This window comes from Ranitomeya imitator, chromosome 5, assembly GCF_032444005.1.
Source record: "Ranitomeya imitator isolate aRanImi1 chromosome 5, aRanImi1.pri, whole genome shotgun sequence".
In the NCBI taxonomy this organism is placed as follows: Eukaryota; Metazoa; Chordata; class Amphibia; order Anura; family Dendrobatidae; genus Ranitomeya; species Ranitomeya imitator.
Window position 1 is genome coordinate 419,574,276 of NC_091286.1, and position 12,530 is coordinate 419,586,805.

The window sequence follows — 12,530 nt, forward strand, 5'->3', positions numbered from 1 at the left end:
ATGTTAATGTATAAATATATGAGGGGACAGTACAAAGATCTTTCTGATCTTTTTAATCATAGACCTGAGACAGGGACAAGTGGGCATCCTCTGCGTCTGGAGGAAAGAAGGTTTAAGCATAATAACAGACGCGGATTCTTTACTGTAAGAGCAGTGAGACTATGGAACTCTCTGCCATATGATGTTGTAATGAGTGATTCATTACTTAAATTTAAGAGGGGACTGGATACATTTCTGGAAAAGTATAATGTTGCAGGGTATATACACTAGATTCATTGATAGGGCGTTGATCCAGGGAACTAGTATGATTGCTGCATGTGGAGTCGGGAAGGAATTTTTTCCCCAGTGTGGAGCTTACTCTTTGCCACATGGGTTTTTTTTTGCCTTCCTCTGAATCAACATGTTAGGGCATGTTAGGTTAGGCTATGGGTTGAACTAGATGGACTTAAAGTCTTCTTTCAACCTTAATAACTATGTTACTATGGAACCACATAACCAACAGTGCCTCCATCTTTGAGCTCCCTCATGGCTATCTTGCCCTCGCTGTTGCACCGAGTGCCAAGTGTTTCTTGTTTTTGATAAGATTCCAGCAGCCTCCACGTTATATTTGCAAACTGCTGTATAGGTTCTCACTATGATGCATTTGTTTATTTTATTTTCTTCATTGTAGATTTTAGGTTTCATAGACCTACCATGAAAAAGGCCACATACGGGCCAAAACGTTGGTATAGTGTCCAATTCAAGTCTTCATTAAATCTCATTTACTGCAACTTGCAGGGCTGAAGTTTACCTTTATCACTAAAGTGACTTCTCGTCATTCTTCAGAGCACACAGTCGAGCGATAGCCATCACCTATATTGGCTAGTCACTTAGCTACACCCGCTATTTGAACCACAAAGACCAAGAATTAGACAAGACAGCATGGAGGTAAAGATAGAACGGAGCAAAACAGTGTAATGAATTATAAGATTCATAACTTCACTAAAGGATACAAAAAAATTATATAAATACCGTATACACTTTGAACAGTCATTCTGTGCTAACAGTACCTCAATATATAACTGTACTTCTAGAAACATATTTAGAGGTACAGTCAGCACAGAATGACCGATCAAACCAAGCACAGGCGCTCTGAGAGTCATGGTGGGGCCAGATCTTTAAATTCACCTTCCCACCATCTCCACCCTCCTGTTCTTTGAAGCCAGCGGAGGGCAGAATGAGGAAAGACAGGCAGGCGTGTGCACCATGGTGGGATCAAACATATAACCACAGGCAGATTACAGTTGTTAGTAAAAAAGTACTCAAAGGGACCATTTTCTTTAAAAACACTATCCTTACAATGGGACAAAGCGTGGAGCAATATTGCCGTGTATAAAAAGCAGTTTCAGCCAGTGTTGAACAATATTAATTCCTCTAAGTGATGGTGTTACACAAGTAATACAAACATACCTTTTCTGAAAATGGTATCAGTGCAGATCTCATGAGAATTACTTTTCCCTTCAAATCGGTTTTCCCACTGAGATCTTTGAGGTCTTTCTCAGTTCCTTGGTTGCCATAAACAAGGTTACCCTGAAACAGATTGGAAAGAAGTGTACAATTGCCTTTAAGCAGTTAGAGTAAAATAAACTATTCTGGGCCAGGGCATCCTCCTGCCAAGCACATGTTGCATTATGCCATGTCTGCCAGAAGCAAAGCTTCGGGTATCTGAATGGCGTACCACCATGATCCCAGAGGGCTAAACATCTGGAAGAATTTAACATTGGTGCTGTGCACCCTTAAAGGGGAATGTCCACAAGATCAGCATCCCCCCCTAAAAGCCACACATGGTCAAACAGGTCTTAGAAAGGTGTCTCTGGATTTGCATTTCAATCTGTTGCTATGCAAAAAACCACCACCATACTTTGAAAAGTGAGTCAGGGACTAGGAGGCAGATTGAGGACTGGCATTCTCAATATCAGTCTAAATGAATGGGTGCATCATAGTCTAGCAATGCCCTACCAAGTGTAGCATGAGGGGTTAGGTGGATCTGGTAGCCAGTGTGCTCCAGTCACCAAGGTGGCACTACTTATGCATCCTACGCCCATATCTGCACAGCTGGCCAGGACTGGAAATTAAAATTGGGCCTAATTACTGCAATATATCTTATTTAACGCAAGAATTCTGGTCTAAACACGTTAAACCGCCCATTAAATGCCTCATGCGAGTAGCTGGGGGTTTTCCCCAGGCAGCTTCTCAACGTATTTTCTTCTTCTGAGAACACCAGAGATAAGTGTGGCCACATTCACAGTGTCAGTATTTTACCTCAGTGTCTGTGAGGGTATGTGCACACGTCAGGATTTCTTGCAGAAATTTCCCTACAAAAACCGGACATTTCTGCCAGAAATCCAAATGTGTTTTTACAGCGTTTTTGGTGCATTTTTTCCCAAATGCATAGAATTGCGGGAAAAACGCAGAAAATCCGCAAAAATAATGAACATGCTCATTTTTTTTTACAGCGATGCGTTTTTTCGGGGGAAAAAAACGCATCCATGTGTACAAAACATGCAGAATGCATAATGTACGCGTTTTTAATGAGTTTTTATAGCGTTTTTAGTGCCAGAAAAAACCTGAACGTGTGCACATAGCCTAAGCCACAACCAGGAGCGTGTGAGAAATACAGAAGTGGTGACGTGTTTCTATTATACTTTCCCACGCCTGGTTTTAATAAACATCTGCATCATCCCTGCATTTTTCACCCTCTCATGGCTGTGGCTTACAAATACTGAACGTGACCTATAACAAAAACATTAATAATCCACGCAGCTTAAATCTCATGACCTGTTTCAGCTAAAGGGAATATTCACACCAGTGAGATCTACACAAGTCGACCCGTCCTAGGTTTGGCCTTTACCAATTTCCATATCTCAAGCACATCTCCATTTTGCCCGGGCAATCGGAAACACTGTCAGCCACGGTGAGTTGGCCCCTCAGTTTTCTGGAGCAACGCACTTCGCAACAATTGAATCTGGCATGGAAAACTTCAAGTCACAGTCAGCTCCACCAAAATGGACAGAGCTGGAGGCACAGCTACACCGGCTTAGCAAATTCATTAAACCCAAGTAATAAAAATAAAAAAAATAAATAAATAAAGTTCACATGGCAAAGAACTAATATTGGGAATAATATTTATATAGCCCATGCATAAATAGCAGAGTATGGAACAATATGACCTTCAATATCAATGAAACATCTGATCTATACTACCCAGCAGCGCCCAATACACAGTGCCGGACTGTGTGGGTTCACTACATAAATTTCCTGTCTGGCAGCTGATTGGTGGAGGGTGCCAGATCCCACCGATTTGATGTAGACCCATCCCTTAATGCCTTTGCCAAATTCACATTAGACAATCTACTTACAGTGACAGAGGCAGCATAGCTGTAAGCCACATATGAAGTGGGAGTACGCATCCATTCTGCTGAATCCCCATTTAAAAGGGTAACCTTGTTATTTCTATAAAACAGGAAACAGACAAGTTAAATGAACAAGTCACGCACACACTGTAGTGTTAAAGGGAACCTTTCACCCCCAAAAATAGTGAGGTAAGCTCACCGTCATCAGGGGCTTATATACAGCATTCTGTAATGCTGTAGATAACCCCCTGATGTAACCTGAAAGAGGAGAAAAAGGTTAGATTATACTGACCCAGGGGCGGTCCTGCACCGATGGGTGTCTCAGGTCCGGAACAGCGCCTCCTATCTTCATTCCATAACATCCTCTTCTGGTCTTCACGCTGCAGCTCCGGCGCAGGCGTACTTTGTCTGCCCTGTTGAGGGCAGAGCAAAGTACTGCAGTGCGCAGGCACCGGAAAGGTCAGAGAGGCCCAGCGCCTGCGCAATGCAGTACTTTGCTCTGCCCTCAACAGGGCAGACAAAGTATGCCTGCGCCGGAGCGTGAAGACCAAAAGAGGACGTTATGGAATGAAGATGGGAGGCGCTGTTCTGGACCCAAGACACCCATCAGAGCAGGACCGCCCCTGGGTGAGCATAATCTAACCTCTTAGGTTACATCGGCAGCTTATCTACAGCATTACAGAATGCTGTAGATAAGCCCCTGATGACGGTGAGCTTACCTCACCATCGATTTTGGAGGTGACAGGTTCCCTTTAAGGCAAATTAATGAAGCGCTCACAGCAAGAGTTTGTAGCCTCAATACATTGCAGTTACCATACTAGATAGCACTGGGTTTGTACAATTGCTCATTTTGCCTTTCTACCCATATAAAAAAAAAAAAATTTCTCCTCAGTGTAGACAAAAGGAGTTCTCTTGTCCCTGCAGAAGTAATTTCACTCTTCAACTCCTGACCCGGCTGCTCCCTCCTCCCCACCAGGGACTTTTGAAATGACTTGCCTCATAGGCTATGTTCACATGTTGCATTTATGCGGGTTTCCCCCCCAGAGGCAAAACCTGCTCTATTGGCAGTAAGAAAGAGGAAGAGGGGGAAAAAAAAAAATAAAAAAAATAAAGAACAAGGTTGTGAGGAACATACCTGTTAAAGTCTTGTAAAGTGATGTAATGCTCATCGTCCCACACCTTATCAAGGCGTGCGCTGTTGAAGTTATCATGCACCATTTTAGCCAAATTATCTTCATTGTCACCACCAGCGTCACGAGAATCGGAAGCCATACGACTGGAAGACAGGATATAATGGGTGTCATCGCACACAGATGTTCTGACTAGTTGACAAATTAAATGTTTAAAAGGGCTATAATAAAGCTGCAATGAATGTGGAAAGTAGTATGGTTCAGCTGTGTCATGGACCCCACAAACTGCACTGCAGTAGCCAATATGCCCACTGTTATCGCTCCCACAGCGGAGAGCACGCATGCGCAGTAACCAAGTTATACATTATCAATGGCCCGGTCTTCTGGAGCGTGCATAGCTGCTGGGTGTACTGCTAGTATCGGGGGAGATCATTAACTGAAAATAAATAACCAACAACCACAAGACGGATTTCATCACCAAGGTATCATTGCAATCAGTATAACGGCGCCGACCTGACACTGTAGGTGTTACTGTGCACATACCTGCTGACAGGTTCACTTTAAGATACAATTTCCCCCCCCCTGTGGCAGATGGTAAACTGGTCGTTTGATGTCATCAAGGAGCAACATCTGCAGTAAACGCTGCATCCTTAGAAGTTAGACATGATCATCAATAAATCTGACAACATCAATTGGTCTAAAGTCTATGAAATAGTGTGACCATAAAGTACAAAAAAAAAAAAAAAAAATATTTAATTATATTTTTGGGCACTTACGAAATTTGTGTCACAAATGAGGTAGCATCTATCTTTTTCACAAACATGGCCCTCACACTGCTCCAATACATGACGGGGGGCATCGCTGGCTCAGGCTCCTCATCTTCAGTAACGCCATTAGCCATCAGGCACTCCTCAGAGCCCCCATTACTGGACTGCCTGGGGCAGGCACGACCCCGGTAAGTTAAGTACCCAATAAGAAACCCTGGAACAGAAACAGTCATTCACTGAAAGACCACGAACACAAGTCATGGGTGTAATACATTACATAGTGCCACAATTGTACTGACCTGCAATACCAAAGCTTCTCCAGTTACATTATTTTAGTAGAGAAAAGTGGTAAGCTGTTTTTTTTTTTTTTTTTTTTTTTTTTTTTTAACACTACGGCCATGCAGTCACAGGTAGATGGCAGCTACGCAATACAGCTGGAATCCGACTGCTCTGGATCAGGCTTCACACATTTTAAAGGTACAGTCACATTTAGCAACGCTGCAGCGATCTAGACAACGATCCCGATCGCTGCAGTGTCGTTGTGTGGTCGCTGGAGAGCTGTCATAGAGACAGCTCTCCAGCGACCAACTATGCGAAGTCCCCTGGTAACCAGGGTAAACATCAGGTTACTAAGCGCAGGGCCGCACTTAGTAACCCGATGTTTACCCTGGTTACCAGTGTAAATGTAAAAAAAAAAAAAATAAACAAACACTACATACTTACATTCCGGTGTCTGTCTCCCGGCGCTCTGCTTCCTGCACTGACTGAGCGCCGGCCGGCCGTAAAGCACAGCGGTGACGGCTCTGCTTTACGGCCAGCGCTCACAGTCAGTGCAGGAAGCAGAGCGCCGGGGGACAGACACCGGAATGTAAGTATGTAGTGTTTTTTTTTTTTACATTTACACTGGTAACCAGGGTAAACATCGGGTTACTAAGTGCGGCCTTGCGCTTAGTAACCCCATGTTTACCCTGGTTACCAGTGAAGACATCGCTGAATCGGCGTCACACACGCCAATTCAGCGATGTCTGCAGGAGATCCAGCGACGAAATAAAGTTCTGGCCTTTCTGCTCCGACCAACGATGTCACAGCAGGATCCAGATCGCTGCTGCGTGTCAAACACAACGATATCGCTATCCAGGACGCTGCAACGTCACGGATCGCTAGCGATATCGTTGTTAAATTGTTCAGTGTGAAGGTACCTTTAGTCATGGTTGATAAGGAAGGGTAATAAGTGGTTAAAAAAAAAAAAAGCTGTGTAAAAGGCAGCATACCAGGTTGAAGTTAGTCTGCCCTTCCCTATTGTAAGACTGTCAGGTCTTGTTGGGGTGTTCAAGTGATCCAGAGTTCCTGTGAACCCTGGTACACCTTAATTACTACAGTGTATAAGGCTAGGTGCAGAATTTTCTGCACAAAATCCGCAGCCGCTGATTTACTGCGGCTTTTATGCAGATTGTGTGGTTTTTGCCACTGCGGATTTTTAACATGGAGGGGTGCAGAAACACTGCAGATGCGCAGAAAAGTAGTGACATGCACTTCTTTGAAATCCTCAGCAATTCTGCACATCTTCCACCCCCCCCCCCCCCCCCCCTTAACTAACATTGTACTGTACATCACAGTGCGGATCCGCAGCAAGTCCGCATCGTGTGCACATACCCTTACTCTTGTGATGACGATCAGTGATTACTAAAATGAGAAAATTTACACATTGTTTCCTTTCTGCAAACGTAAAAAAAAAAATATCTATCTATCACAACACAAGTTTATGCCAGCAGCCACAAGAGGGCGCTCAACACCATTCATTTTTAGGGTATGCGCACACGTCAGGATTTCTTGCAGAAATTTTCCTGACAAAAACCGGACATTTCTGCCAGAAATCCGCATGCGTTTTTACTGCGATTTTGACGCGTTTTTTGTGTGTTTTTTCCCAAATGCATAGAATTGCGGGAAAAACGCAGAAAATCCACAAAAATAATGAACATGCTCATTTTTTTACTGCGATGCGTTTTCGCGGAAAAAAACGCATCCATGTGCACATAACATGCAGAATGCATTCTAAATGATAGAATGCATAATGTATGCGTTTTTAATGAGTTTTTATAGCGTTTTTACCGCGAAAAAAACTGAACGTGTGCACATAGCCTTAGAGCAAGCAGGTTCTTGACAAGCTGAATGCCATCTGTAAAAATCAGTTATGATCACCAAGAACAGGATTTACTGAACTATAATTGAAACTACATTAAAGTGTCTCCAAATACGAAGCACAAGTGATTCTGCATGGAACCAAATATGTAAATAAGTTTAAGGGCACGATCACAATGCAATAAAAAAAAAAAAAAGTTGAGATCAACAACCATGAAACCACAAGAGGCAGCACCAATACAGCCCAAGATCAGTGTTACCATACATCTGCTTTGGTGTTAAGAACCTCACAAACCAAGCCTGACATCACTAATATGTCAGTGGGGAGACCGTACCGTGTAACCCGTCACCAACGTGACTTTCTGCACCCCTGAGGATACGCAATGTCAGCTGACACAGATAACCCCTGCCCACACAAGCATGGGAAGTGAAATAAGGTGGCCCACGCAACCACCAACGTGGCACAACACTCACCACCCAGACAGGCCGAGAGACCCTTTCACTAGCACCAGTGAACACCTTGACAGCCCAGTAGGCCTGCCACCAGTTCCTCGTTAGATAAATAAATCAATTAATGGACTGGGCTTGTAAGGTCAGAAACCAGCACTGGAAGCATGTGAAGTTAAAACTATGAACAAACATGTAGACGGAGATAATAGAGCAGCCCAAGATTAACATGGATATTTAAATTACCTTAAGGCAGACCTGGGTAAAGTGCAGCCCGCAGGCCACATCCAGCCCCAGGACCAAGATGCTGAAAACTGGCCCACAGGCCACAACATGCCCTCCCCAGCCTGTCCGGCGGCACCCATTGTCACCACTCTCTGCATCCTTGGGATGCAGGAAGTGGTGAATGCATTGGTGGACGAGGGGCCACCAGTGTGCATGACATGGACGCAATGACTGCAGTGCACAGCTGACAATGAAATCTCATCGCATCGGAGAGAGCAGAAAGGGCCCCAAGTGTGAAAGTGGCGAGTAGGTGCATTTTTTTTTTTCTTTTAATGTGTATGGAATGGTTGGCTGGACATGGAGAAGCTATGTGAGGGCTCCTCCTGTATGTAGGAGGATGAGAGCGATAGAGAGATAGAGGCGGGAAAGCTGCAGAGGCGACAGAAGGTGAGAATAGCATGATTTTTATTTATTTTTTACATTATATATATTTTTTTTTTACTATTGATGCTGCATAAGCGACAGAGACGGAAGTACCCCTTTAGACGATTATATAGATATATATTTTTTTAGGTACTATATTTTTCAGGGTGCAGCCAAGCTCAGCACGTTTGGTCTTGTACAGGGGTGTTCACACTAGGATGCAGCGAGAGTGCTGGCCTGCCTACCTAAATCGAATAGTAATGGGCATGACTAATAGGCAGAGAACCAGACACTATTCATTACTTTTATGTGTTCAGTGCCCTATACAGACCTTTGTTGTGCAAATGTATACCAAGAAGTCACCCCCTCCATGAATGGTTAGGTGGTGAGTGGCTGTCTAGTATTCTGCACCTGTGTTGCTAACATCTTGCTATATGGGCTGTCTGCATCCTGTAATGCATTTGGTTAAAGACCTGGGCACATAAGAGATGCTGCTTTTTTCTGCTGTTTTTCTTTTAGTTTTTGGAGTATCTTAGTCCTCTTTTGGCTTTGCTATTCATTTCGTTACAGAGATACCTAGAGTGTAAATTTGTATACGGCAAGGACATACAATAACGCATTAGGAAATTACAGCTCCTGTAGGTCTGGAGGAATTCTTTGAAGCAGTTAAGCAGCTTGGGCTCCCAGCTAGACTGCAAGGTTTGTGAGTTTTAACAAAATTAAGCTGCTCAATCTGGACCACCTGATGAGCCAGGTGTCCTGTCTCAGCTTCACACTTTGAATGAGGTCTATACTCCCTAAACTGATCGGATACAGTCGAAAGTCATGCAACCATACCCACTTTATTCTTCACATTTGTTTAGTTTTAAATGCATTTCTAGAGGGCCAAGAAAACCAGCTGTTTCAACTACAAAGATGTCAATATATAAATAAACTAGACTGTGGCCCGATTCTAATGCATCAGGTATTCTAGAATATGCATGTCCCCATAGTATATGGACAATGATGATTCCAGAATTCGCGGCAGACTGTGCCCGTCGCTGATTAGTCGAGGCAACCTTTATGACAGTCGCCATGGCAACCATTATGACATCTACGTCGATACTGTGCCCATCGCTGAGTGATCGAGGCGAATTCGCGGCAGACTGCACGTCGCTGATTGGTCAAGGCAACCTTTATGACATCGTCGCCATGCTGTGCCCGTCGCTGATTGGTTGAGGCCTGGCAGCCTCGACCAATCAGAGACGCGGGATTTCGGGGACAGACAGACACACACAGACAGAGACACACAGAGATAGAGACAGAGATATAGCATTCCTGTAACGTCCTTATCCACTAAAAATCTGCAGCATGTCCACGATGCTGCTGATTCTGTACCATTATGGTCAATTCAATGAATCTCCAACTACTAAACTCATCTCGTCAACATTTTGGTGGTTCTTACCTATCAAAAACAAAAGAACAACCACTAGGATTTTAAAGCATAGACTTTTACATCCATTTTTTCCAGACTGGTGTGAAACCAGATGGTCTCCCATAGGCTGATCGCCACATTCTTCCTCATCTGCCAACTTCATCTCAACTTGACTGCTGTCTCCGTCCGTTTGTGGGGTTAAACTGAAGCGTGTATAAGTAAGAGGGACCCTGCCAAACTAAAGCAAAGAAAACAGTTAGACATTATGCAAGCTTAACCCCTTCATGACCCAGCTATTTTGACCTTAATGACCTGGCTGTTTTGCAATTCTGACCAGTGTCCCTTTATGAGGTAATAACTCAGGAACACTTCAATGAATCCTATCGGTTCTGAGACTGTTTTTTCGTGACATATTGGGCTTCATGTTAGTGGTAAATTTAGGTCGATAACTTTTGCGTTTGTGAAAAAAAATGGAAATTTGGCTAAAGTTTTGAAAATTTCGCAATGGTCAAATTTTGAATTTTTATTCTGTTAAACGAGAGTTACTAAACATTACCCACATCTGCTTTACATCAACACAATTTTGGAAACAATTTTTTTTGCGCTAGGAAGTTAAAGGTTAAAATTTGACCAGCGATTTCTCATTTTTACAAAACCATTTTTTTTTTTTTTTTTTTTTTTTTTTTTTAGAGACCACCTCACATTTGAAGGATCCATATGGCTGGAAATACCCAAAAGTGACACCATTCTAAAAACTGCACCCCTCAAGGTGCTCAAAACCACATTCAAGAAGTTTATTAACCGTTCAGGTGCTTCACAGCAGAAGCAACATGGAAGGAAAAAATGAACATTTAACTTTTTAGTCACAAAAATGATCTTTTAGCAACAATTTTTTTTTATTTTCCCAAGGGTAAAAAGAGAAACTGGACCCCAAAAGTTATTGTACAACTTGTCCTGAGTACGCCGATACCCCTTGTGTGGGGGCACACTGGGCGCACGACAGGGCTCGGAAGGGAAGGAGCGCCATTTGACTTTCAGTGAAAAATTGGCTCCAATCTTTATCGGACACCATGCCGCGTTTGGAGAGCCCCTGTGTGCCTAAACATTGGAGCACCCCCACAAGTGACCCCATTTTAGAAACTAGACCCCCCAAGGAACTTATCTAGATGCATAGTGAGCACTTTGAACCCCCAGGTGCTTCACAAATTGATCTGTAAAAGTGAAAAAGTACTCTTCACAAAAAAAAAAAAAAATCTTTTAGCCTCAATTTGTTCATTTCCACATGGTTTGGGAATGGGTAAAAAATAAAATAAAACCTGGCCTATAGATTATAGGGCAATAGGTGGGAATAGGATAAAGAAACCCTACATGTCCCTAGATGCTCCCTGCCTGACAGCGGAGGTTGGCACCCTCTTGGACGCAATATGGCGCCCCCACTCCTCGACGGCTAACCCTAAAAACCCTTCAAGTCCCTAGAATTATGTGGGAATACTCTAACTGATAATACCTCTCAATACCTCATAACTAAGACCCACACAAGAGACTACACAAACCACAAAAACAAACCAGGTGGTAAATCACCAATAGACAACTTAGGAAACCCGATCTGACCATACCAGGCCCTATAGGTGTATAGATGTCTAACTAGCCTATATAATGGCTATTACACCCTCCAGAAACCCTAACCGGTAGTACCTGCCTGACAGCGGAGGTTGGCACCCTCTTGGACGCAAAACGGCGCCCCCGCTCCTCGGCGGCTGTCCCTGCTGACCCTAACAAGATCCCTAAAAAAAGGGGGTCCTGACAATAATAGTGTCTATGGGGCTAGACCAGTGTGCCCTACCAGACTACCCCTATTGCTAGGTCAGATCAAAAAGCAAAAACCAAGGTGATACAAGCACACAATAGTCTAAATAAGCATACTTATTTGTGGCCCACTAAAGTATTTACAGATGTTAACAAACAGGGTAGGCATAACCACCAAACCCCCCCCCCCCCAGCAGGAGTTTTTCAAAATACTTGTAACTGCAACCTTAGCTTAAAGGGAACCTGTCACCCCGTTTTTTGAGATTGAGATATAAATACTGTTAAATAGGGCCTGTGCTGTGCGTTACTATGGTGTATGTAGTGTACCCCGATTCCCCATGTATGCCGAGAAATACATTACCAAAGTCGGCGTTTTCGCCTGTCAATCAGGCTGGTCTGGTCAGGTGGGCGTGTTCACAGCGTTCTTTTCTTCCCCAGGTTTCCGTTGGTGGCGTAGTGGTGTGCGCATGTCCAAGGTCCGGATTCCCTGTGCCCACGTGAAGACACAGCGCGCGATCTGCGCTGTCATTCCTTTCATCGGTGCGGGCGGCCATCTTCCTGGGGCCGCGCGTGCGCAGATGTAGTGCTCTGCTGCACGGGGCTTCAGGAAAATGGCCGCTGGATGCCGCGCGTGCGCAGAAGAGATCGCGGCGGCCATTTTCCCAAAGCCGAGATGCAAACTCGGCTTTGGGAAAATGGCCGCCGCGATCTCTTCTGCGCACGCGCGGCATCCCGCGGCCATTTTCCTGAAGCCCCGTGCAGCAGAGCACTACATCTGCGCACGCGC

General features: G+C 44.1%; 1 protein-coding gene across 1 annotated transcript in view; it reads right to left on the reverse strand.

Moving 5' to 3' along the window:
- The window catches only part of TFRC (transferrin receptor), a 54,654-nt gene that overhangs the window by 26,289 nt on the left and 15,835 nt on the right, over positions 1 to 12,530 (reverse strand). Inside the window, exons 3-7 of the mRNA XM_069727065.1 lie at positions 9,968 to 10,175; positions 5,299 to 5,503; positions 4,528 to 4,668; positions 3,399 to 3,492; positions 1,450 to 1,569 (exon numbers count right to left, since the gene is read on the reverse strand). Of these exons, the coding sequence (XP_069583166.1) occupies positions 1,450 to 1,569; positions 3,399 to 3,492; positions 4,528 to 4,668; positions 5,299 to 5,503; positions 9,968 to 10,175 (768 nt within the window). The remainder of the gene's footprint in view (positions 1 to 1,449; positions 1,570 to 3,398; positions 3,493 to 4,527; positions 4,669 to 5,298; positions 5,504 to 9,967; positions 10,176 to 12,530) is intronic.